This window comes from Macrosteles quadrilineatus, unplaced genomic scaffold (assembly GCF_028750875.1).
Source record: "Macrosteles quadrilineatus isolate MER2022 unplaced genomic scaffold, UCM_ALF_1.0 Scaffold_1__1_contigs__length_201487025, whole genome shotgun sequence".
Lineage (NCBI taxonomy): Eukaryota > Metazoa > Arthropoda > Insecta > Hemiptera > Cicadellidae > Macrosteles > Macrosteles quadrilineatus.
Genome location: NW_026542594.1, coordinates 59162059 through 59189844, shown reverse-complemented (window position 1 = coordinate 59189844; position 27786 = coordinate 59162059). Strand labels below are relative to the sequence as shown.

Here is a 27786-nt window from a genome sequence, read left to right as displayed (position 1 = left end):
TTGGTTTTTCGGCAATGTTGTCCCTAGTAATATTGTTTTTATTTTTATGTTTTTGGATTAGTCTGTCCACAATATTACTTTTAAAACCATTTGCTAAGGCTATATGTTTGATAATAGCTACTTCACGTTGGTAATGTTCATTGTTCAGTGGGACAGTGAGTAGTCTATGAACCATACTATTGTAAGCACCCATCTTTTGGGAATATGGGTGATAAGATGTAGCGTGAATTGTTTGGTCAGTAGTCGTCGGCTTGCGGAAAATGTCAAAGTTAAAACTATTGTTGTTTTTAATGATGGTTAAATCTAAAAAATTCAGTTTGTTGCTATCTTCAATTTCAAGGGTGAATTTTAAGTTGGGTTTCAGACTATTTAAATAGTTAAGGAGTAAGTGTAGCTGCCTTGAATTGCCGTTGAATATTACAATAGTGTCATCAACATATCTTCTATAAAATAAAATCTTGCTACTATATTTATTTGTGCTTGACATGATGCATGTATTTTCTTTGTGATTTAGATAAATGTCGGATAAAATTCCTGATAAGGGAGAACCCATGGCCAATCCGTCAGTTTGGTGATACATTTTACCATCGAATACGAAGTAGTTTTGTTTTAATACCTCCTTAAGTAGTAATAAAAACTCATTAATTGCATCAGTTGGGAGGCAGGAGCTCTTTAGATGGTCATGCACGATGGATATTGTTTCTTCGACAGGAACATTTGTGTATAGATTCACAATATCAAAAGAAGCTAATGTTATATATTTTATTATTTATTATTGTATTTGTATTTTATTTTATTATTGTATTTTATTTTATTATTTTATTATTGTTGTATATTTTATTGAGCTGTGACGGGAATTACGTAAGTAATTTAGTCTTACATTATGTCCAACAGCTCAGGGGCTACACACATGGATTCCTTCTCTCGCCTGCAACTGACCACTCTCCAGTCCCTGGTTGACAGGGTTCAGCTTCTGAACAAACTCAAAGATATCTTTAGGATCCTTCTTGGCCAGGATCCATTCGATATGAAAAAGGACCTTGGTGGTACGCAGGAGATCTTTATGATCCCCCACAATCACACTCGACCTGAAACTCTTCACATTGGAGAAATACCGAAAGCCCCTTATCCAGCAGGACTAGGAGTTTCAGTCTGCCTTTTCCTCTTGGGCATGTTGCCATACCCCTTGGATTTCTTGTACGCAGCTTTTGAAAGCCACGTACCCTCGGCCTCCTTCCTTGCCCTAACCTGTGTCCTCTACACACTGGAGGGTAAAGGTGGCTGTGGTTGTCTTCTCTCCTGATCTGGAACAGTTGCACATTCCTGGGTCTTTATGCTCAGATCCGGTGTTGCCACCTCAGAGATAGAGCCCAGGGTTGGATTAGAATAATAACTTGAGTCAGCCACACAATCCCCCACAGCCCTGTGTGCTTCCTCAAGCATTAGAATGTCGTTACTGCAGTTTGGTGGAGATCTCACTGTGAGGGAGCTCCCGGCAAAAGCCTCTTCGCCCCCCCCCTCCACCATCTTCTCCAAAACATTGCCTGTTAATTTGCCCTCCCCAGAATCCATGGGCAAGCCCTCCATGATGGAGGGTGGGATTCACGCCTAGGCGCTGACCCACCTAGGGTGGTTTCTGTCGTTTTATTACCAGACACTTCTTGTTGCTTCTGAAACATACCAAGTTAGCAGTTTGAAGACCGTTCCATGTTCCATACATTCCGCCCATCAATGCCTACTCCAGCACTGCTGCACACATACCAAAAGTGGAGGGCAGTGCAGCAGCTTTACCGTGATCCATTCACTCCGCCTGCTGCTCATTGACACTGAGCCCGAACCGGTGTCCATCACCTCGGCCTCAGGTCATACTAGTGTCGCTGCTCCCCGACCCTAGGGCAGACATTTACTCTTCCAACATAGATCCGCTGCCTTTAGTGATAACAGTGGTACCCCATGTAGGCTGTGACTAAAGGACACAGTACAGATTAACTGACTCACAGCGGTCTTGAGGGAAGGGCAGCCACAAGGGCCCACATCCTCCCTGAGGGGCTTACGCTTACCTCTCGCCACCAAAGGTATTTCACATATCGGGAACTTTTGTTTGGAGTTATACAAACTTATAGAGATTTTTTAACTTTTTTAAAAATTTTGTTGGGTTTATGATTTTTTTTAGAAAGACCAAATTTACCAAAGGCTTGATAAGCTGTTGATTGCAAAATGGCCCTAAAACTAAATGTATTTACAGCAAAACATATTTATAAAAATAACATAAACTATTTTAAATATTCATTTTTATGTTTGCTATGGTTGTTACAGAATTTTGTGGTTTTCCATAAAAGATACTATCATAGATAAAACATACTCCCTTAGTAGATTAGTCATCCTAATGGAACAGCTGAAGCCAATTTTATTGTTAGTTCTGTACGTCCAACTAGCCTATAGAGGTTATGTTTTGTTTACAATTTGTTTCTTGTTATTGCAGTAATTTAAAACCTCGTTTAACCTAATAAAACGATATAATCATAAACAATAACTGGTCTCCTAGTTATATAACCAAATAGTAAAGCACAAATCATGAAAATAACCCTAAAATAATAGAAACAAAATGTTGTCTACACTAGCGATCAGTGTGGACGTACATGAACTAGACGCAAAAAACAAGCTTCAAAATTTACAATGGGATGAGAAGTCTACTTGTGTTGCTTAGTCTATGATACTATATTAATAAATACCCCCGTCGCAGCAAACCTGCCGACTAAGCAAAATTCTATTTGTCTGAATTGATTTTCAATTAAATATATTTAAATAACATTAGGTTTAACAACTACCTAGGTTTGCTACTACATGGAAACTAATAAAGTGTGTTTTTTTTTAAGTAAAATATTAATAGCTAAGTATAAAATAAATAATTTTGCCAAGTTTTATCAAAATATATCCATAAACAAGCAAACTACATTCTACAATTCTCTCCATAAGAATAACGTTGGAATTTTAAATTTACAATTTTTTTTAATCTTCTCTGTTACTAATAACCGTACAAAAATACTTTTATATATTAAATTATTTGTTTTTTAAGCTCTTTAAAAAGGTCTAGAGAGAATTTGGAAAATTTGGTTTTTTGAGGGTCAAAAACGAGAAAAACCAATTTTTACCCCATAAAACCCCCCGTAAAACCCCGTTCCCATGGTCCGATCATGCTGGTTCATGAACTCCTTCAAGTTTATCCCGCCTTACACCTTTAAACCAAATTTCATCAAAATGTGACAAAAATTATTCAAGCTATCGTCTGGATGGACATATATATATATATATATTTACATAATATATACAAATTTGAACGAATAGTGTTTTTGGCCTCTGGGGACATCAAAATGAAGTAAATGGGTCCTGTAGTACAGGTAAAATTATACTAAAAGACTAGTAGAAAACATAAAAATTGATCAGTTCATGAAACTTGCAGGAAACATAGTACTTATTATTAGGTTATCCTAACTCTGGCTAGGAAATAAGCTGTTTCCATAAAAGTGGGGTTGGGCTAGACACAATAACTACTTGCAACCAATCAGAACAACTACTGAACCAACTCCAGAGAGAATACTAAAATTAGTATCTTGTTCGTGTTAAAGTGGCTGCTCAACATCACAATGTTCCTGTGTGTAATTTAGTGGGATTAATAATGTTCATCTTGATGGTGATTTTGTGAAGAAGGGGCATGTACAAACTCTAAAAACCCAACTCCTAAGCTGTCAGTGTCAAGTCAAGACGAGGATGAAGAAGAACGAGTTAGAGACCCTGACGATTCCATGGATGGTGATTATGCATCAGTTGCTGATGAACAATATGACACGTGGTGGTTAACCTTTCAGAGGGCGCATTGGTTTTCAAATCAGGAGAGGGCGCACCCGGAGGTTACTTTCAGGTCAATAAAAACAAACATTTATGAAGTAAAATTTATATTTTAGTGCACAAATTAAGTTTTATTTTTAATTTTAAACATCAAAAATATGTTTAGTAAACTCTTAAATGTATAATAATTTAATTTAGATTTTATAAATATAAAATTACACTATTATTCTATCAAATGTTCTAACATAAAAGTATATGCAGAAATCTTTTACAAGAATATATTCAAGAATAATTTTACCACAATGTCCTATAGGCCTAATGTGGTTTTAATTGATAACACTCTCAATACCTGATGTTTTAAGTAATTTAACATAATGGGTATCTTAATACTAAATGGCTCTGTACATATGTTGTTCGTGAATCTCCCTTTCAGCATGGCTAATAGTGTTGCAATTCAACATTTAACTTCTTCTGTCATCTAGTAAAAACTATATATTTACTAAATAATGACATGAATCGTAAAAAAAAATTATTTACAGTAATTGTTTACATGCAATAATCAATGCACACACTTAACTAGAAGTCTCATCACGGAAGTTGCCTCCAGGCTGTACAAAATTAACAAATATAAAATAGTAGGGGTGAGTTTTGACCTTCACTCTATTCTAGGAATGAGGTGCGTGAGGTACCTACAGTGACACTCACACTGCCGACACCACTCAAAATAATATAATCGCGAAAAATAAAACAGTCCTGGAAGTTACTTCCGTGATGCAACCTCTGGAAGGTTAAAGAGGCGTAACTACCAGTTTCTTGGTTAATTTTCCTCACGACTTTAACATATGACTCAGACTCATGATCAATTTTGTTATGATTGGTATTAACTGGATTATTTTACCTTAATTAATTTGTCATATTTAATTTTTTGTGAATAAATTTGTCTTTTTCTTATAAACTGTTGGTTGTATTGATTTTATTATGTTTTTTCCCGATTCTGCATCCTAAAAACATAGAAAATGACACCCCACTTGCTTGGATGCCATAAATAAAAATGTTCTCTCAAAATCACTACCCCCATAATCTTTAACCCCCATAAAATGGCACTTCCACCCCCACAATCACTAGGGACTCTTCAGATTTCGAAACCTAATGGTAAGTACTATGTTTCCTGCAAGTTTCATGAATGGACCAGTTTTTATGTTTTCTTAGGTGAGTTTTACCTGTACCACCGGGCCTAGGTCTTACCATGCCACCTACGGTAATAGGGAAATTCGCTAAAAACCACCAAAGATATTGCATTACCATGGACATTTATTTTATGAAACTTCAAATGTCAATAAAATAAAAAAAATAAAAAACATTTTGTAAAAAAAATTAAAACAATTATAAAGTGCTTTTTCTGAAAACATATGTTTTAAATTTTTACTCAAAGGTCAAGCTACCCGCTTGCACTGACAAGTTACAGTAGTCTGCTTCTGCTAACCTCACATCTGGCATATGTCTGCTCTGCGCTTGCTGAAAATTGCTTAAAATCAACAATCATTATTGTAGTCTCTCATATGTAAGAAGGTTGCCGCAAACTGATTTCATATTTGTTATTTCTGAAACAGTTAAAAAGTTAGGGGGTGAGGTGCTAGTTACTTTTTAGCCACCCTGTATACTAATCCCACCATTGCTTGAAATCAAGCAGTTCTGAAGTATCACAGGAGCTATTTAAAAATAAATTAACTCTCATAGGTAATAGCTTTAGATGAAACTTTTTCATGGAGGTTCTTCGTTTCTTGTCTGAAATATAGGTCTGTGATATTGAAACTTTGTATCGTCTTTCATCATCATTTTTGGTAAGAACAATATATTATGGAGACATCATTGTCTTCTGACTAAGCAATAATTCCCTAGTTGTAAAAAAATGGATCTAAACATCTACCTCACTTAGGTACATTATAATTTTAGGTTATAATAGGTTATAATTTTTTCAATTACAAAAACGTTTGTTACTTAACGGTTATTTGCTGTTCCATTGCCATGTTGATGTCATTTTCATACACATACCTACACATCTTAATATCAATGTATGACATCTGATTAAAGTGGTTATTGAGTACCAGTAGTATTTTGGAATATACTGAGTCAGGTTATCAAAGCTCTTCTAAAGGAAACTGTAACTTAATCCCTAAGGTATAAGTGAAGGATTGTGCTTCTAAGTAAGAGATCAGTTAATCAGTAGTTCAATGTAGTAGTTAGTAGTTTTGTAAGCAGGTTTTTGTATTTGTCAGACTTAGTATCTAGAAACTAATCTTCTATTTGTAGAACTTTTTGAGTCATTAGCTGACTTAGGTAAATCAGTTGTTTTTATATGCAGGTCCAGCATTGGTGTTGCGCTGTGAGACTCATAGAGATCAGCTGACTCGTGTGGTTTGCCCGTCAGACTTCAATGCTGTGATGGAAGGAGGTTGTAGCAAACCTTGTAGGGAGCAGCTAGGTTGTGGACATGTCTGCCGCAGTCTTTGTCATGTCAGCAAGGATAGACACATCAAATACCGCTGCAGCCAACCTTGCAAAAGGTAGGCCTACTCTAGTCTTATATCAAGAGGCACGCAAAAAAATCTTTGGAAGTCATACTTTTGTCTAACTTTTCAACCGCAAAAACGATGATGGCGTCTACATGGCTGTGGAAAATGTTCATGAATTTGCCTCATGAGTTTACCTCGGGAAACGACGATTACGTTTCCGCAAGGTGTCCACCGATCGGGAAAACCGGGAATTATGCGTGATTTTCGTATTTTACCAGGAATTTTCAATTTGCCCGATCGCGCTTAAAGATGACGTTATAATGATATAGGGTGGGCGAGTAGTGATTTTTCAATTCGAGTCGAGTATTTGAGTAAAAACTCGAGTATCGAGTTGAGTCGAGTAGTTGCGCGTGAAGTAGGTTAGGCCCAGGGTTTATGCTGTGGTAGTATTTTTAGCATCTTGCTATTCACAACTTAAAAATGCTAAGTTTACATTGTTTTGCAGGCTAGGCCTATGCCAAATTTTCTACAAATAAAATTGAAAGATGTAATGTTCAAACAAATGTAAATATTAGCCTACTGGAATTTTTTGTTTTAAATGCTTAAGTTAATGAATAATATTTTTTCTACAGTTAGGCCAACTTAGTTTTTGTCTTTGCAGAGTTTTTGCAGCATTTTGCTTGAACAAATTTCATCCTAGGTTTTATTTTTTCTTGCCTTTAATTCCTCCTCACTAACATGATAATCAACCTAACTAACTAACTTAATACGGTAACTTTAAGAATAATTTCAATTCAAATAAGAAACAGAATTTATAAAAATAAATTTATTTATTTAACAGAAAACTTATATCAAACTACATATTGTATCACAAGTTAAAAACATAAATATGCAATTAGGTATTTTAAAATAGGTAATAAGTTGGATAAGCACTCATCTCTGTCTGAAGTTTGAATGTTATGGGTACTAGGGCTATCCTCTTCACTCAGTACATTTATAAAAATGATCAAGTCACTCGTCTCTGACAGACTGAAAATATCAAACAAAAACATAGTAGGCCTATTAGGCCTATCTCGAAATAAAATCCCACATTAAACACTTAATTTAAAATCAAAACACATTTCACTGTAGCCCGGTATAGCCTATTTGGCCTTTCTTTATATATAACCTCACATTTTCTAGGTTAAGTTACAATTCAAACTGTAGTTGTCATGTTTCTGCCACCAGATTGAAAATTGCACAGTCAAAATCACAAACAGAATATGTTTATTTTACTTTCTATTAAACTTCCACTAACAAAATCAATTTTATTTTAAGTTACAAATTCACTTCAAAGTAAAAACATTCAAAACTGACATTGACATAATTTCAATCACTCCAATCCATTTTTAGCGAATTTCCCATATAGGGAATAAGCTATTACCGTAGTACTCATGGTAAGACCTGGACCCGGGACCGATTTTTTTTTCGTTTTGAGGTCCCTAGAGGCCAAAACCACCATCCGTTCAAATTCATATATATATATATATCTAATATATAAAATTCTCGTGTCACAGTGTTTGTCTGCAAACTCCTCCGGAACGACTTCACCGATCGTTATGAAATTTGGTGTGTAAATTCTGTAGGTATGCGAATCGGACGTAAACTATTTCCCGTTTCGAAATTCTTAAAAGGGCTCCGCCCCAGTGGCTCTGGAGTTTCCCATGTTAACCTTATGAGAAATGGAATTAATGAATCTTAACAGCTGTTTCAATTAAACAAGTGGGTTCTGTTCTATGATGTTCAATAGCATTAAAGTTACAAGGATTACCAACAGGGTGCAGCACTAATATTTCTTTTACATTTATGACAACAGCTAATTTGCAACCAAAAGGTGAGTGAGCGTAGCGAACGAACCTCAACCTGGAGGCGAGTGAGCGTAGCGAACGAGCTAACCTGAAGGCAAGTGAGCGCAGCGAACGAGCTCCAACCCAAAGGTGAGTGAGCGTAGCGAACGAACTTCAACCAGGACGTGATTGAGCGATGCGAACGAGATCATCTTGAAAATTAAACGTAACGGTACTTTCTTTCCATCGGTCTGTCTTAGGGGAAACCTATAACTTTGGCGATACGAAGTTCGCCGGGTCAGCTAGTATATTTATATATATATATATATATGTGTCCGTTAGCGCGATAACTCGAGCAAAAATGATCCGATTTTGATGAAATTTGCTACAAACGTGTAAACCTACGTTTATTCGAACGAGTTCGCGAACCAGCATGATCGGACCATGGGAACAGGGGTTTATGGGGGCTTTTATGGGGTAAAAATGGGTTTTTCCTATTTTTGACACAAAAAACATAAAATTTTGAAATTTCTTTCCAAACTATTTTGTAGAGCTTAAAAAAACAAATAATTTAGTATATTGAAGCGTTATAATGCGCCTAATGGTTACGGAGAAAATTCCAAAAAATTGTTAATTTAAAATTCCCTATATGGGAAATTCGCTAAAACATAAAATTTTGAAATTTCTTTCCAAACTATTTTGTAGAGCTTAAAAAAACAAATAATTTAGTATATTGAAGCGTTATAATGCGCCTAATGGTTACGGAGAAAATTCCAAAAAATTGTTAATTTAAAATTCCCATGTTATTCTTATGGAGAATAAGTAAACCGTTGTAGTGTGCTTGTTTATTAACATATTTTGCCCAAATTTGGAAAATGTTTTTATTTCTTACTAACTATTAACATTTTACATAAAAAAACACTTTTACCCTCCCTGTTGCAGCAAACCTAATTATGTGTTAAACTGATTCTATTTAAATAGGGAATAAATGTGATATTTTTAAGGAGACATTTTAGTCTAAATCCAATCAGGCAAATGGAAATTCGCTTAGTCTGCAGGTTTGCTGCGGCGGGGGTATTTTTTTTTTCTGGCCAGCTGTCACCATATCTGCTCTCTCTCTCTCCCCTCTCTCTAGTCGGTCTGCTCATTCTGCTTCTGCTTTGTTTTCCCATCAAACAGCTGTTTTGCAGGGCTGATGTTGCCATATTTATCATTACACCATTATGGTGAATGTCGGTAAAATTATCATAAAATTGCTATAGCTTTTATTTCGTAAAAAAATTAATAGTTTGACTAATTTTAATCATGTTTATGTAAACTGATTAGAAAATAAATTATACTTATAGTTTCTTTACGTCAATACCACAGTTGTAAAAGAACAAAAATTAAATTATCGTCCATCTGGCAACACTGAGTTTAAAGTGTTTCAAACGATCTTTTCTTTCTGCCAAGACCCAATGAGATTGCGTCATTCAGATGCATCGATGTTCCTTGCAGTAACTTATCGGTTTGTAAAACTAAACACCAATACCGATTAATGTGAAAAAATATCATGATGCACTACATATAGGTATGCACTATATGCATACTTGAAAAGCGGCCAGTCAATTTCCAAATACTGTCTATGTATGTAATAAGTTTGTACTCAATGGAAATAAATTCATTTATTCATTTTTGAGAAGTATATATTTTTAAAATAGTATAAACCCACCCTAAATACATATAAATATAGATATAAAATAAAAAATTATATACACAAATACATTTTATTTGTATTTTCAGCTATAACATACTATAAAACATCATAACAAATAGTATAATATTAATATTTTTAATTTTAGCGAATTTCCCATATAGGGAATAAGCTATTACCGTAGTACTCATGGTAAGACCTGGACCCGGGACCGATTTTTTTTTTCGTTTTGAGGTCCCTAGAGGCCAAAACCACCATCCGTTCAAATTCATATATTTATATATATATTTATATATATATATATATATATATATATATATATGTGTCCGTTAGCGCGATAACTCGAGCAAAAACGATCCAATTTTGATGAAATTTGCTACAAACGTGTAAACCTACGTTTATTCGAACGAGTTCGCGAACCAGCATGATCGGACCATGGGAACAGGGGTTTATGGGGGCTTTTATGCGGTAAAAATGGGTTTTTCCTATTTTTGACACAAAAAACATAAAATTTTGAAATTTCTTTCCAAACTATTTTGTAGAGCTTAAAAAAACAAATAATTTAGTATATTGAAGCGTTATAATACGCCTAATGGTTACGGAGAAAATTCCAAAAAATTGTTAATTTAAAATTCCCATGTTATTCTTATGGAGAATAAGTAAACCGTTGTAGTGTGCTTGTTTATTAACATATTTTGCCCAAATTTGGAAAATGTTTTTATTTCTTACTAACTATTAACATTTTACATAAAAAAACACTTTTACCCTCCCTGTTGCAGCAAACCTAATTATGTGTTAAACTGATTCTATTTAAATAGGGAATAAATGTGATATTTTTAAGGAGACATTTTAGTCTAAATCCAATCAGGCAAATGGAAATTCGCTTAGTCTGCAGGTTTGCTGCGGCGGAGGTATTTTGTTTATGTTCCAGTGATACTGTGATTTTTGGTAAATAAATAGTCTGATGCAAATGGGTGAATTTGTTCTTTTTCTGCTATTTAATTATTCAATAAACTGATGATTTGCCAAAGTGAAGGTTGTTTTGATTTTTTAGACTGTTGTGTGCTGATGGACATCCCTGCCTTAAGAAATGTTTTGAAAACTGTGGTGAATGCAACATTCCAATGGACAGGACTCTGAAATGTGGCCATCAGATCGTCTTACCCTGCTTTGTGGCATATAAGTAAGTAAAACAATCTTACCCCTTTTGATACTAGGCCTAATTGCCAAATGGTGAGCTGCAGAAGCTGGTGTATACATAAACCAGTCGATGCTTTTAAGTCAGAATCCTCCAACGCGATAAATTGAAGAGAAATTTGGATATGAGCTTCGAAATAGGTCATATTTCCTTAAGCTTTTGTTGGCTGACACCCTTTTTAGGGAGTTAGCACTTCATCGATGAATGTCAACATTCTTTTTTTTTTTAGGTAACAATGAGTTTGATTTAAGATGTTATGGTCCTTATAAACTTTGATGAAAAATAATACTTCTTTAGTTAATAGCAATTAATAATGTAGTTGTTACTTGTTTACGTCACCAAGAGAGTTGACCACTCGACTGAAGGAGATCCCATGTGGAAAAAAATTTTCTGGGCCAGTAAAAAAATTTTCTGGCCCAGGTTCTGGGCACTTCCAAAATTGGCAAGAACTGGCCAGTACTGGCCAGAACCTGGGAAGTACTGGGCCAGAACCTGGGAAGTACTGGACCAGAACCTGGGAAGTACTGGGCCAGAACCTGGGAAGTACTGGGCAGTACTGGCCAGAACCTGGGCATTACTGGGCCAGAACCTGGGCATTACTGGGCCAGAACCTGGGCAGTACTGGGCCAGAACCTGGGTAGTACTGGACCAGAACCTGGGCAGTACTGGGCCAGAACCTGGCCAATACTGGACCAGTATCTGGATCATACAGTAGTGAGAATTGAACCAATATGGAAGATGAATTAACCCTCCGAGTGTCACGCGTCATAAAAATGACGCACAACACACTTTGTGTAGGGTCACGCGTCACTTTTATGACGCACAAACATCGTTTACGGCGAAGGCTCTATGACTGACTGAATCGGATTGAACTGGATCGAGTTAGGTATCGTTCTTTCCGTAATATTCTAAGCTTTCTCCAGAGGTCTGTCTCTAAGCGCTATTCATTTTAGTTCCGAAAATATTGTAGCAGACAGCTGACGTGCGTGTATTTGTAAACAGCTAGGTTCCCCCGGACCGATGACTGATGTGTTTTATTACGTTTATCATTGTTTTAGTGTTAAAAATCAAAAGTAGTGATATACGTGGTGCATTATAAGAAGATTTAAGTGGTTTTGAAGTGCTGGTTGATGATCCTGAAGAAGTAGGTAGTGATATTGATGTAAATTATCAGCCAGATTGCTAGCTACGGTTAGGCTATGCATTCTTAGCTAAACGCTATGTACTGAAATCCGTTTTTCGCTCATAACTTATTTATTTGATAACTTACCTCGCTATATGATTATATATTTGTAATCCTCATTAAATTTAGAACAAAGTGGCTATTTTCAAATATTTATAGGCCTATAATTTATACAATTTCATTGAGCGCGAACTTATTTTTTTTTGAAAATTTTCAAAATTATATTTTTTTTTTACCTAAAATTTTTTTTTTTGAAAAAATGTTCCTTATGTTTTATATATAATATTGAAGCCCATGATTTTCCAAACAAAATGGTATATAGAACATTAGAATTGACATTGTTTTAAGCTTCTCAGATCCGTTTTAATAAAACCTTGCAAAGGGGCCAAAAATAGGTGGACATTAAGGCCTAAACTATGGACACTCGGAGGGTTAATAAGACACCTTTAGCAATAAACAAATTGTATTTGAAAATTACATATGCTAAAATACAAATTATGTTAACAAAAATTAAGGTTAGGTAATAAATTATTTTTTTGCAAAATTACAATAAAAGTTGTATGAAAAAGTAAAATCACCAAAAAGAATACTATTGATAATACCCTACAATACTAAATTTAATTTTATATTGAAAATGTAAAAAATTAAACAATCAAAATATCCAATGAATCTAATTTGTCGGGGTTATAATTATTAATCAAATTAATAATGTCAGATTTATAGTATTAACACAATGGTCTTTAGAATATAAATGTAGTACAGTAGTTGTCATAAAGTTTTTTTACCTGAAACAGACAAGTTACAACTATAAAAAATGGTGAGCTGATGTAAGTATATTTGTATCTCCAGAGCTCAGCTTGGCCTTTATGTTGGGTTGTCTTTAAGTTTGGGCTAATTCGCTTTCAATGTATACATGTGCAGACTTGAACAACTCCATTATTTTTAATGTATAGCCGCATAAGCTGCGCAGTTCCTAATGCGGGCTACGCTATATTTATATTGAATAGAAATGAGATTGTACATATCTCAATAATCGAATTAAAACTTGATTTTGTAAAATAACCTGGCAATAGGCCTACACAATTTAGAATCAATATAGGACCTAATAGGTAATCTAGTTTTATCCCAATTCAGGTTAACTTAAGCGGCCATCTTAAAATTTTACTGTAATAGGCTACGTAACTTATATAAGTATAATGAAAAATCATTTCAAAGGCCATAAATAAAGTTAAATAGGTAGGCCTACTTAAATACTCAGTTATAGGGACTTAAAATAAAAAGACTCAAAAAAAATGTTATAGGTAGCCTATCTTTCTTGTTACCGTACTTTTTTCATGTTGGCACTTCCAAGGGTGCAGTTCCGTAGAGAACCTACTATATTCTAAAAATGTAGTTATATTGTATCGGATGAGTTTGCTTTCATGTAAATATCCATTGTAACAATTGTATCAATATTGTTGTTTCAAGAAGACTTTTTCCACACATTCTGCGGCGGTTAGGTTGTTTTAGTTTAGTTTATGATAGTAGCAATCAAAGTAAAATTGTTGGTAGGTATTAGAGTTGATATTACTTTGGTTTGTTTAACAGATTACAATCACAAAGACATCAATTTGTAGGCCTATTCATATAGTTTTTTAATAAGTTTCATAAACTAAACTAGGTAGGTAACCTAACCTAAACGCCATAACTTACTGTAAACGAAAATCAATATTGAAATTCAATATTTATATCGATTGAAACATGTTAATCGATAGTTAGGCCTAAGTTATATCGAAGTAGACTATTTTAATATTTAATCCGTTAATGTAACCCATCATGGGTTCTCTGCCTTAGGCCTACCTTAGCACTTAAGCTAAGACCTATTTATCATATTATTTACATAATCAGGGCTAACTTAGTAGGCTTCTTATTATAAAATACAACAGCAAACATAACCAAACATCAAGTTAAGTTAAGTTAGTCCGGCCTAAGATAACTTACTTAACGAAACAATCTGTGAATAAAAATAGCCGCCCATTCAAATGAAAAACAATGTTTTTGTGTAGGCTCTAACTTATTCATTAGGTAGTTTTGCATTTTGATGTTTAAGCCTAAGTTACTTTTGATCTAGGCATAAGTTAAGTAGGCGGGTACAGTTTCTTAACTGGGCTATGCTAATATTGATTGAAACTATCGATTCGATTAGTAAGCCTTCATGCGATTTTTTCACCATCAGCAAGTTTGGTTGGTTAGGTTAGGTCATCATAGTTTAATTATAAAATAGGCCTAGATATATTTCAAAATCGATTATTAATCAATATTTTCCATTTGATAGTTTCAATCGGAAACTGTACCCAAATGTAGCCCCAAACGGAACCTACGCTGAACAAAAGTTAGGCTACCGGTACTAAAAATTGACTTAATTGCAATCGAATCTCATAATTAATTTACAAATCCAATCAAGGTTTGCTTTACTTGTAGGCCTAGTCATAGGCCTAGGCTATCAAGGCCTAAACTTACCGTACCGTACACAATTTGTGAGATCAAATAATGAAGTAACATACTGACTAAATACTTCACAACTCCAAATTTAACACTTCAATGAGTAGAAAATCGTTAAAATTGGAACTAGGCCTAGGCTAGTTTATTTTGTTGCACTGAATAAGGTAGGCCTAAGTTAAAGTTTACCTAGGCCTATACTAGGTACTGGACACATAAAAACTAAACCTAACAGCCACCTCAACATTAAGGCATATTATGAGTTTAATATGACAACTTAATAATATGACACTTATGCAAACCTGTGGTGCATTACTTACAACTTTTTGCTAAAATGAGGCCTGTGAACTCAGTTGTCTATAAACCTGATGGTTTGCCAAGTTCGACCTGATTCTTTGTCGATAATCCATTCTGATTCCACACGAATAGATATTTTTCACAGCAAATTAGGTAGAACGTTGTTCTACGATTAATATTAAGATATAACTAAGACAAGAACACCTTAGTTAGAAATTAACTGTTAATAAAGATGTCGAGACCAAAACTGAACTGACCAACTGACAGGTTGAGATTTGAGGTTAGTTAGTAACAACTCCGCTCCGCTCCGGCGTGCGTCACGTTGGATTGGATCGGATTTGATTTTGGAATGGAATGGAACTCGTACAAAAAAAAATAGTTATCTTCGTCTTTGCTCTTCTCACTTCTGTCTTGTCCTCGTCTTAATTATTGTCCTCTTGTGTTAGATTTTTGTTGGCGATGCGTTGAGCTTAAAAAAACGTTAAATTGTGTATTCGTATTCATTGGTCAAAGGTCAAAGCCATTGCCAAACCCAAACCTTCAATTGGACTAACTGGACTGGATCCAAATCCAGAGAGGTTTAAAACCATGGTGGGGGGGGGGGGGGAGCGAGTTCAAGTTGAGTCGATATTATTGATGGTACCGGTAACAGTTTTTACCCTTGAAAATTATCTAAACATGTAGGCCTATAAATTTTGTCTTGCTTTAAACTTAATTTTTCAATAAATATAGGTTTAACTAATTGACTAGTTTTTACTTCAAATATCTGTATTTTATTACCTTAACCTCGGTTCCTTTATTTACATACTGTACTCTGTCAAGATTGATTATTGGTCTAGAATCTACAACTACTAGCCAGTTACTGGTAAGTTCTGGCCAGTACTGGCAAGTTCTGGCCAGTACTGGTGAGTTCTGGCCAGTACTGGTGAGTTCTGGCCAGTACTGGCCGGTTCTGGTCCAGGTTCTAACCAGTACTGGCCAGGACCTGGACATTACTGGCCAGAACCTGGACATTACTGGCCAGAACCTGGGAAGTACTGGCCAGAACCTGGGCAGTACTGGTCAGAACCTGGGAAGTACTGGGCCAGAACCTGGGCAGTACTGGGCCAGAACCTGGGCAGTACTGGCCAGAACCTGGGCAGTACTGGACAGAACCTGGGTATTACTGGCCAGTACTGTAGCAGTACTGCCCAGTACTGTACCAGTACTGGCCAGAACCTGGGCCAGAATTAGATTTCTACATGGGATATTCAGAATTTTGCCGCTGATGGTAATGTTTTCATGAACAATTGAGATAATATTCACGATTTTGCTGCTATTGAGAGAGATGAATTTTTTGTGTTTTAAGGCATTACAGTATCAATGTTATTCTTGGTTTGTTGGCTACTCATCACTAAATTAAAATTATACACAATTTTTACTAAAAAAAATGTGGAGGTATATTTTGAGTTTTCATCAAAACCCATCTTCAGCCTCTGGTAACAACATATCAAGTAAATACAGATGTCACAGTTAATTTATTATTGTTTTTCCAATTTTAATTTTGTTCTCAACCTCTTCTCGTAGCAAAGGTATAAACATGGGGCTGATTGTAGGTTGGGATATGCTTCTTTTGCATAAGAATTTGTATATAAGAATTCTTTAATATAAGAACAGTATTCTTTTCTGGACCTACATTGAGAAGTTTTCTGGCCAGGATGAAGCTCAAGAACAAAGATCAAGACACAAAAAATATAGTTCATAAAATACCCTGTGAATGTGGAAGAAATTACTACAGACAAACACCACAACCTATGGAGAAGAGACTAAAAGAACACCAGAAGAGCATTAGTAACCATTTGGAGAATTATTCCAAACTTATTGAACATGTCTTCTCTGAAGAACATAGAATACATTGGACTGAATCGACTATGATCTACCAAGAAGCAGACTGGAAACTAAGAAATCTTAAAGAAGCTGCTAGCGTGGTGGTTGATAAAAGAAACATATCCCAACCTAGTGCTTCAATCAGCCCCATGTTTATACCTTTGATTCGAGAAGAGGTTGAGAACAAAATTAAAATTGGAAAAACAATAATAAATTAACTGTGACATCTACATAACATTTTTCCCTACTAATTTAATTTTAAAATAATTCAAACATATGTTAATTTATAAACAAACATTATAAATCATAGTTTATTTACTTGAGATGTTTTTACCAGAGGGTGGAGTTTTGATGAAAACTCGAAATATACCTCCATATTATTTTAGTAAATTGTGTATAATTTTAATTTAGTGATGAGTAGCCAACAAACCAAGAATAACAAAAAAATAATTACTATAATAAGGATTATTATTTTTAACACTAGCTCACTGAACTTTGAAACAATTAGAAATATACAAATGCGATGTATAATGATGTATGAAGCTGCAAGTCTTAACACGTTCAATGCGGCAGGCATTCCAACAGGCGCTCACCAATGGCGGCGAGGCCTGGGGGAAGCCCCGGCGCGGTACCGTAGCAGCGAACGCAATTGGCATTCAAATATTTCAATCTGATGAAAAACAAAAGAGCAGCGGCGATTGTACTACATTACCCCGAGATTGGACGTAGTTCCCTAAAACACCCAAAGGTAGTAGCACTGCCTGGATCAGTAGTCAGTGGCTTTGTAATGTGGCTTGAAGAGAGAAAATCCCCGAAACCGGGACAAAATAATTGTCAGACGGGACTTTACGGGAAATTTTAGTACCAACCTACACTAAAATAAAGCTCACATTCTAAGCTACAGGCTAGTAACGATTTTAACGTTCCCTGGCAATGACTGAGCTCATACTGAACTAATGTGGTGGGGGTTGCGCAACTAGATCAATTGATGTTGGCCGCTCGTGGCGCGACTACATCAATTGATGTAGTCAGCACTGAACGTGTTAAATTGGTTGTAGTTTAAGTGGAACTAAACATTTATGTGAGAATTAATATAATGTTCATGTGGGAAACATTCATGCGGGAACCTGGAAAAACTTTGAAACACCCCTGCCGCAGCAAACCTGCCGACTAAGCAGCGACCAGAGAATTAAAATAGACCGGGCATGCCGAACGGTAGAGTGAAGCCTGTTTTCAACGCTTCGCACCTATCCAACATGGCGGCCGCAGTGATGAGTCACCCAAGTACAGCGATGCGCGACTGTAGACTTAGATGAAGAAGAGAATGTTTTGAATATTTTAGGTTCCACCTCTGAAATGAAGCAAGACATATTGGAGTACGTGACCGGTTTATTGAATTTAAAAACTTGCTTGTTTGTGAAAGACCAATGTTTGTAAAAGACAATCTTATTAGTTGTAAAACCCATGGTGGGTTGATCTTCGGGACTAACAAAGCTTTGCTTACTAAGCGAATCAGTCCTACACTATTTTCTAGTCACTGACACATTGTTAAGACCAATAATGTAGTAGACGTAATGGTATCAAAAGTTAAAAAAAAATGTATTGGCCTTAACCTGTTTCCAAATGATCATTTCTTGAGTCAGGATCCTATTGATAATCATTTTTTATTGTTAACTACTTAAGGTAATTTGTAAAACATTCTTCACAGTCAGAATACATCACCACACAAAAAATTCACAATGAAACACTTCACAGACAGAGAATCAGGAACCACCTTACAAAAGCAATTACTTTTATGATTTACTTTTATGTTCTTAAAAGAGGTGCGGTGAATGGACAGTGGAGCTATTTCTAGCTGTTTGATACAAGTGAGTGATTAAAGGTGTTCGAAACACAATGAAAATTAGATCAAAAAACCATGTTTGTTGTTCGTTCTAACGTTCTAAGAGGTTGTCACCGATCTTTAACAAGTCGCCATTTCATTGAAAAGTATTTAAGTAAAGTATTAAAGACGTCGTGAAAGAGAGCGGGAGTTCAGGTACAACCATACCCACCTCGGCCACCTTAGATGTAAGGTATGAAGGTTCCACTGCCTTTTAACATCCTTTCAGATGACAATTTCTCGAACTTGGGCCCTTTAAATGAAATAGGGAAAGTCAAAGTTGATTAAATTAATTTAGGCTTCTGTACACCCGTGAATTCGCGGATAGAACCTCTTGTTTCTATTTAAATAGGGAATAAATGTGATATTTTTAAGGAAGGAGGCATTTTAGAGTGAATCCAATCAGGCAAATGGAAATTCGCTTAGTCTGCAGGTTTGCTGTGTATTTAAATATATAGTGATGTTTTTATGCTTAATTTTGAAGGCATATCAAAATATTCAAATTTCTGCATATCCAAATTGGTCTAATCCTGAATTAGTTTGAAAAATGTGAGTTCTTCTGGAATTGCATATTTTTTTGGCAGGAAAAAAAGGTTGGAGTCCTAATAGTTCCCTTATGAATTAGCTGGAAAGAGATAGTCCTCCCTTATAAGATCTTGCTCTATTATGAAATTGGTGTAAATACCTGCTTTGTAGTAATCCTAATTGTTGCTGGTGTCGCAACTAGTTTTGACTTTCTATAAAGTCATCTTCAGGCGTCAAGGATGTCTAAAGGGTGGTCACTTCATATGAAGGTTGACATTACACACAAAGTACATAAAAACACAAACACAAACACGGACATTAAAATGGTAAAAACGAAACATTTAACACAATTAAAACGAACAAAACGGTAACTGTGGTAAGGAATGATGAAACACAACCGGATGGATGCAAAGTCTAGAGTACCAGTCAAGGTGGTCGGTCAATGCGATGACTTTTTCTATTATGCTACTAATCCTATCAAGATTCCTAGCTTCTGCAGCTTAAATGAATATTTACAAATGTTGCAGTGAGCTGCAATGTAAACAGCTGGTGAAAGTAAGATTCCCTGAATGCCAGCATGAGGTGCAAGTGGAGTGTTTCCGCAAGGACTACAAGATATGTCCAGAACCTTGCATGTACCGTCTTGACTGCGGCCACGCTTGTAAACGAATCTGCCACGTCAACGATGATCCCAACCATCTCAAGGTACTCTGCAACTATATATTCATTTTGAACATTTAAAATGGAGTACCTTGGTATAGTTTTACCTACTATTTTTTGAAGTTGTTAAATATATAATTTATATACGATTCTAGAAGATATATACAGTGTGTTTTGTGTATTATTTTTTCTTTTGTATGATATTTTCTTGAACACTGTTTAATTGAAAAAACCAAAGTCCCTGTTGGCAGAAAGAAGTGTCAGAACTTTTGTTTAATGAACATCATAACAGGGGTAAGCATGTTCCTTTTAGAACTGTTGAAGAAAGCCTTTGATTTTGGAAATTAATTACTCCTTACTGTAATAAAATCAAATTCTTCCCAAAAATCTTGTACCGGTACCAGACATGTTTATAGTTTTACTGCCAAAATAGCTTGTTAGAAATTTAAACTCTTCAGTGCTTTTCTACAACCTACTGTATTTATATTTTATACTTAAAAAATCACAACAACAAAAAACAAACATTCTCTTTTTTTCTGAAAATGACAAATCAATCTCTCTACAATAACAAACAATTCAACATGTAAACATAAACATTAAAAGGTAAACAAGAACCAAACTATTAGTCACCTGATAACTCACAACACACAGACGATTCGAGCCCCGGTTATCAAAGCCCTCTATCAGAACCCTATTCCTAAATATATATTATAATTTTTGTGGCAACTAATTTGAGAGAACGGCTGGGCGTAGAAACTTAACCCTTCCCGGACGGGTGTAATCGTGATATAGAACGGGAAAAAATGATGGGAAAAAATAAAAATTGATAAATCCGCCTTTGAAGATATGACCATGACAAAGTTAGACAATAAATAAAGAACAATATGTAAACAATAAATAAAGACAACGTAGTGTTGAGCACGAAACGTTGAGGGGGGAGAGTAGGAGAGGTGGGTGGTGCGAGGGGAGAGGGTCAGGAGCGGGAGAGGGTAGGCGCGTGAGAGAGGGGGGAGTGCGTGAGAGAGCAGGAAAGTGGTGCCTTGGTACTGTGAAGCATCTGGTTACTGCTCAAGCACCTGCCAGTCTGTCTGAAGAGAAGGCGGATATATCCGCTTCCCGTCCAGAACATCCAAAACCATAAGCGGATATATCCGTCACTTGTCCTTTATCGCCAAAGACTTAGGTGGATATATCCGTCACCCGTCCGGGAAGGGTGAAACTTGGTAGGGGTGTCTAAAGAAAGGTCTCAGTGTGTAGATGAGCCATCAAAGGAGAAACACGGTCCAGCAAGTACATAGTATTAATCTGTTAACAGTGTTGCTACTGATCTAGTTAGAATAAGAATATTTTAACAAAACAATATTTCAGTAAGGACTATATTTAGCCTATAACCTTTCGTGTACATATTTATAATTTTAAATATTAAGGTAAAAGATAAATTGAATAATGCTTTCATGGTGTTATACAGTTTGTTTGCCGCAAGCCGTGTGCCAAACGTCCACCAGGCTGTACCACAAATGAGCACCGCTGCCAGTTGCTGTGCTTTGAAGAGTGTGAGCCTTGTAATATGGATGTGGTCAAGATTCTACCCTGTGGTCACTCACTAACCACAAGGTAAGAAGCTGCAGGTAGCGAGTGTCACGGTCCTAAGTTCATAATTAAACCACAAAAATAGTGTATTTATATTTTATCAATTGAATCTATCTTTGTAATTTATAGCATATGTTTCCATAAATTAACAATTGAATTGTAATCAGCTGTTTCAAATATAAATGTAAATTTCAAAGTACCGTATTCATCTGTCCAAATATAAACAAACGTGTCCATAAGGAAAACATAAGAACGTAAAAGGCCACTAGGGCAGATCCCTGATACAATTTCAAACATTTTTTATTTGATGGCAATTGGCAACTCTACCTGCCACACGACCTATCCAATGACACCTTGGACATGGTGATTGGTTGTGTGGCAACTTCAAAAGAAATATAACAGAATTCATGCTGGCCTATTAAATATAGAAGATTTAATCTGTGTTTATATAGGTGTGATAATACTGTCCTGCTTTGTACTGCTGAATGTGGACGTACAATGACATGTGGCCACAAGTGCAAACTACCCTGCTATGAGGAATGTACTGGTTGTCCCATCAAAGTGAGTCTTGTTGTTGAATGATTATGTCATAAAACAATTTGTTTTATTACTTAGCAATCTGCTTTCTATGCACTCTGTTTTAAGGTATTTTGTATTGTGTTTTTATGCAAAAGATGGGTTAAAGTTAAAACCTTAATCCTATAACTATCTCGCATTAGAAAAAAATTTCAATTTAGCCTCTTGTCATAAAACATCCAAATCCAGAACTGACTTAATAGTTCATAACAGCTTTGGTTTTTTTAGCAGATCAATAGCATTTTTTTCTACTACTTTACCTACCTTTAAAAATATACATTGCATGAAAATAAGAGGATTGAAGAGAATCATTATTAAAGGCCTGAGCACAAAGAGTGAGTTCTAAAATTGTTGCGGATTTCACTCTTAGAATTTCACACTCTGTTAGAATTGAGGAGGATGACATTATGTGACCGATGTCTCAATCATGACAATGGTCTAGGTTCTTAATAGTTGTTAGTGTCTATAGATCCCCTAGTTCAGAATATAAAATTGTTTGCTCAAATGGAGCATTTTTATTCACTTTTTTAGCAAAAAACAACCAGATTGGAGGAGATATAAACACATTCATGTATTGAAAATGTATAATAAGCACAAATACCTAAAATATGTTCTAAAAAGCAATAATATAAAATATTTTATCACATTTCCAACAGGAATAACTGATCATTCCAAGACAGCCATAGACAATTTTTTAATCCTACTAATATTATAAATGTGAAAGTATGGATGTTTGTTTGCACCACTCTATCAGCCGAAGATACTGACGACAACTTAACGAACTAACACTGAAATAATCATCCTATAGTCTTCTATTGATAATATTTCATGATAAATTTGCCCTTTCAAATAGCCTTAACTAAAAATAATTATCATGGTTGACAATTTGAATGTTGCAAATGAGTAAACAAAAATATAACCCATTAACTTTGGTACCGAAGGTATCAATTCCGACATTTCACCATCGATTCTCGGTCCCGGTGCTTTTCCCAAGAACCGGTGGAACCGACTTTCGACGTTAAGTACCAACCCATCACTACTTTGAACTAGGGATGGACGGGATTGGATTTTTAGTTTGGGACGGGACGGGATTTTTATTTCCTTCCCGATTTTCGGGACGGGACGGGATGGAATTTTTTTCTGTGCATAAAAGGATAGCTTATTTTCTGTTATAAAAAAAAATTGTTTGACGTGTAATGGCATAAAATGGAATTTTTTTCTGTGCATAAAAAGAAAGTACTGTATTGCAGTTACCAAAAAAGACATACGAAATCAATTTTTACCATTTGTGGCACTGATCTATAAAAACCAAAAAATGGGTAACAATTTACAGGTACATATTGAAACTTGTGACTCGCGGGTCACGGGGTGATCGTCTGTATGACTCACGGTCACGGCGCGATCGTCGGTATGACTCGCGGTCACGGCGCGATCGTCGGTAGGACTCCGCGGTCACGTCGTGATCGTCGGTATGACTCGCCATCACGGCATGATCGTCAGTATGACTCCGCGGTAACGGCGCGATCGTCGGTAGGACTCCGAGGTCGTCGGTATGACTCGCGGTCACGTCGTGATCGTCGGTATGACTCGCCATCACGGCATGATCGTCAGTATGACTCCGCGGTAACGGCGCGATCGTTGGTAGGACTCCGCGGTCGTCGGTATGACTCGCGGTCACGTCGTGATCGTCGGTATGACTCGCCATCACGGCATGATCGTCAGTATGACTCCGCGGTAACGGCGCGATCGTCGGTAGGACTCCGCGGTCGTCGGTATGACTCGCCATCACGGCATGATCGTCAGTATGACTCCGCGGTAACGGCGCGATCGTCGGTAGGACTCCGCGGTCGTCGGTATGACTCGCGGTCACGGCGTGATCGTCGGTATGACTCGTGGTCACAGCGCGATTGTCGGTAGGACTTCGCGGTCACGGCGCGATCGTCGTTATGACTCCGCGGTCACGGCGTGACTGTCGGTATGACTCCGCGGTCACAGCCCGATCGTCGGTATGACTCCGCGGTCACAGCCCGATCGTCGTTATGACTCGCGGTCACGGTGCGATCGTCGGTCCAATAATCGCGGCCACGGCGCGATCGTCGTTATGACTCCGCGGTCACGGCGTAATCGTTGAAATGACTTTGTCTCCTGCGTTCGCGGACCTATCGCTCGCAATAACGGCGTTATCGGCACTCGCGAAGCGGAAAAATCGCCGACGATCGGACCAAATCCCGTCCCGAAAAATTCCCGAGTTAAATGTAATCCCGTCCCGATAATCGGGAATATTTTTTTCCTGAAAAATTCCCGAAATTTCGGGACCTGTCCATCTCTACTTTGAACAAACATTTCCTATAAAATTTGTAGCTAAAAAGAATAAAAAGTCAAACTGTTTTTACCTCAAAGTGTAAGTGTAGCTGAAAGCGACTATGTGTATTTCGTATAGTACGCATCGATGCAGTGGACCTATTTGCTGGTTAATGCATCAATATGTTCCAAAGGCTTCAAATTATCGATCACTGGGCATTTTTCTCTGTTACTGTAGCTAGTGGTCAGCTGTTTGCATTTCAATTCTTCGTTTCCTTGTGCACAGTGACGCTGTGACCGACGACAAATTACATTTTACGTTTTGCTGTTGTTTGTTTTAAAACAAAGATATTTCTAATATTTTATTTTCCAAAGTTAATATGTGTAGTGATTTTAGTTGTATATAGTTATTGTGTAGTTTTGTGAGTTAATCGGTTTCATAAAACCAAAACAACTCCAATGTAAAGTGCATTATTGGTGATTTTGTTCCATAGCCTAGCTAGAGTGTAATGGATAGCTTATTTTCTGCAATAAAAAAAAATTGTTTGACGTGTAATGGCATAATTCTTTTATCAAAATGATCACAACAGTATCCTACTTAAAGTAGTAACCATATAATCAATAATCATTGTAAAAAAATCCTCCAGTTTTTATTTTATTTCAAACTGAGACAATTTTTTCATTTATAAAAAAAAGATTCCATTTATTTGTAAAAATAATAGATAAAGCATTACTCGCTTAAGTGCATTTTTATGTTAAAGACAAAAAATGTTAAAATATATTAAAAAATAATGGAGAGGTACGTTTTTTTTAAGAGCTTGCTTATTTGGTCAAAATCCCCTAGCACTTTACAGCATGGCACTGTCAGCGACTTTGTAGCACTATAAGGGCACTATAATATGATTTAACCCTTCCCGGACGGGCGAAATCGTGACATAAAACGGGAAAAAAGTTTAGGAAAAAATAAAAACTAATTTTCCTAATTTGTGTTTTGTTATACAAGTATACATAAAATAAACACAATGGAACACTTCATACTGTCAAAATAATTATTTTACTCGTTTTTAAATATGCGGATATATCCGCTACCGGTCTGCGGATGAGTAGAAAAGCAGCGGATATATCCGCCACCCGTCCTTGAAGATATGACCATGTAGGCAATAAATAAAGAACAATATGTAAACAATAAATAAAGACAACGTAGTGTTGATCGTGATACGTCGAGGGGGGAGCATAGGAGAGGTGGGTAGTGCGCGGGAGAGGGGGAGGAGTGGGAGAGGGGTAGGTGCGGGAGAGAGGGGGGAGTGCGGGAGAGAGCGCAGCCATGGAGAGAGCAGGAAAGTGGCGCCTTAGTACCGCGAAACATCTGGTTACTGCTCAAGCACCTGCCAGTCTGTCTGAAGAGAAGGCGGATATATCCGCTTCCCGTCCGGAACATCAAAAACCGTAATCGGATATATCCGTCACCCGTCCTTTATCGCCAAAGACCTAGGCGGATATATCCGTCACCCGTCCAGGAAGGGTTAAAACAACTACACCCCTTTAATAAGGGTCTGTGCCCTTAGATCAGGGTATATCCAAAGAAGTTGTCACCAAGACCTGACCTCACTTTTAGGTATACGGTTGATAGGTGTCAGTCAGGCTTATGGTTTTCTCAAAACTGGTTGTTCCTTATGAATGCTATACAACATGCAGTAGACTCATGATGATTCTAATTGTTGGACCAAGCAAATGAATTTGATTTATCAAGTGTTTGAATTACCAAGAGTAATCTGTATATAGATTAGACAGAAAGTGGTTCAGAGACAGTGTGTTGACAGGTGGAGAAGACAGTACCATTGTGTGGTCACAAGGTGCGAGTAGCTTGCAGCGAGACTCCTGACAAGAGACACTGCAAGGGCCAGTGCTGTGTGCGGCTGGAGTGTGGACACAAGTGTACCAAGCAGTGCCGAGACCAGTGTACATCAGACGATTGTCTGCAACCAACACCACTACCACTAACCTTGCCCTGCGGACACACAGGGGCTCTCCTTCCCTGCAACATGGTCCACTCCTACAATGGTAAACTGAAATAAATGGGGCTTTTGGTTGGTCAACAGTTGTAATTTAAAAGCTAGTACGGTTAAAAAGATCTACATCGGACGTTTTTGTGTTATTTTTAGTACTCTTACAAGTGGGGTAACTGTACTAAGGTGAGAAAATGAATGCAGTAGTGTGTACGAGTTAAAATGTTTGGTGACTAACGAGATATTCCAAATGGGAGAGAAAAAAAAGAATGGACAAAAACGCACCAATTATTCACACCAAGATTATAGAAGAAAGGGATTAAAAAAGTGTGCGGTTTAATTTAAGCACCATGAAACAAAATTAAGGAAAAATAAACAATCCAGTTCGATGGTAGTTTAATTTTATATAATAATTTATTTGTAGAATAAACGGTTTGAATCAACCAGTAAAATTCCTAAGCAGTTTTATGAAAGTCCATAAAATAAAGAAAAGTATATACATTTTACACGCTTACATAAATAACTTAAGGAAAAATTAATTTGAAGTCAACATTTACAATTATAAACTAACTTAATGATTGTAATCCATATACTAATAATAATAGCCCAGATACCTTCGGAACACATTCTCCAGTAAGCCTAGCCTACTTGACATTTTAAAAATGAATTATGCTTATAAGATGGATAGAACTCTGGCAAAGCTTTTATATACAAAATATGGTATTCCTGTAAGTTTTCTACACTCTCTTCTAATAAAGTTTTATATTTGTGTAGGCAGCAGTTATGACAATGAAGAGTTGCTACAATTTTGCAGTGAACCTTGCTTAAAAGAACTGAGCTGTGGCCATCGCTGCAGTGGTACATGTGGAGAGTGTTTGCAAGGCCGCATCCACAAGGTGTGTGATGAGGACTGCAACAACACTTTGATATGTGGCCACAGGTATGGACCATTTAATAAAACATTTGGTATTTCCTGAGTATCAACCCAGAGACAACTTGCCGCAGACAAGGAAGGATACAACTTGACGGTGGCGCACCCGGCTTGTACAGCCGTGTCAACTTGTATCTTCGTCAAGTTGTATCCCCGTCTATTTGTAACTCCTTCAGGTGGATACTAACTGGGTAGTTTTTATAATACTCTTAGTTAAATTAGACACTGCAGTGGCCAGTGTCAATTGACTAGCATTAAAAAATATTTTTATAAGAACGTAGAGTCGGTGAATACAAATTTACCAAATTGTAATGCAATATCATACATTCCTCCCTAATATCTTTATTTTTGGTAGCAACAGTCCATTAAGGACGTTTCCTGAACTGGTTTTACAACGGCATCAATATGGTTCTTA

At 36.5% G+C, this 27786-nt stretch overlaps 1 protein-coding gene across 5 annotated transcripts in view; it reads left to right on the top strand.

Annotated features, from left to right (window-relative positions):
• LOC128983219 (NFX1-type zinc finger-containing protein 1-like) overlaps positions 1 to 27786 on the top strand; it is a 125743-nt gene that overhangs the window by 61640 nt on the left and 36317 nt on the right. For all 5 annotated transcript variants that reach the window (XM_054402435.1, XM_054402433.1, XM_054402434.1 and 2 more), the window contains 7 exons: positions 6209 to 6410; positions 10933 to 11061; positions 19835 to 20012; positions 21436 to 21581; positions 22010 to 22118; positions 26255 to 26495; positions 27215 to 27380. In XM_054402435.1, the coding sequence (XP_054258410.1) occupies positions 6209 to 6410; positions 10933 to 11061; positions 19835 to 20012; positions 21436 to 21581; positions 22010 to 22118; positions 26255 to 26495; positions 27215 to 27380 (1171 nt within the window). The remainder of the gene's footprint in view (positions 1 to 6208; positions 6411 to 10932; positions 11062 to 19834; positions 20013 to 21435; positions 21582 to 22009; positions 22119 to 26254; positions 26496 to 27214; positions 27381 to 27786) is intronic.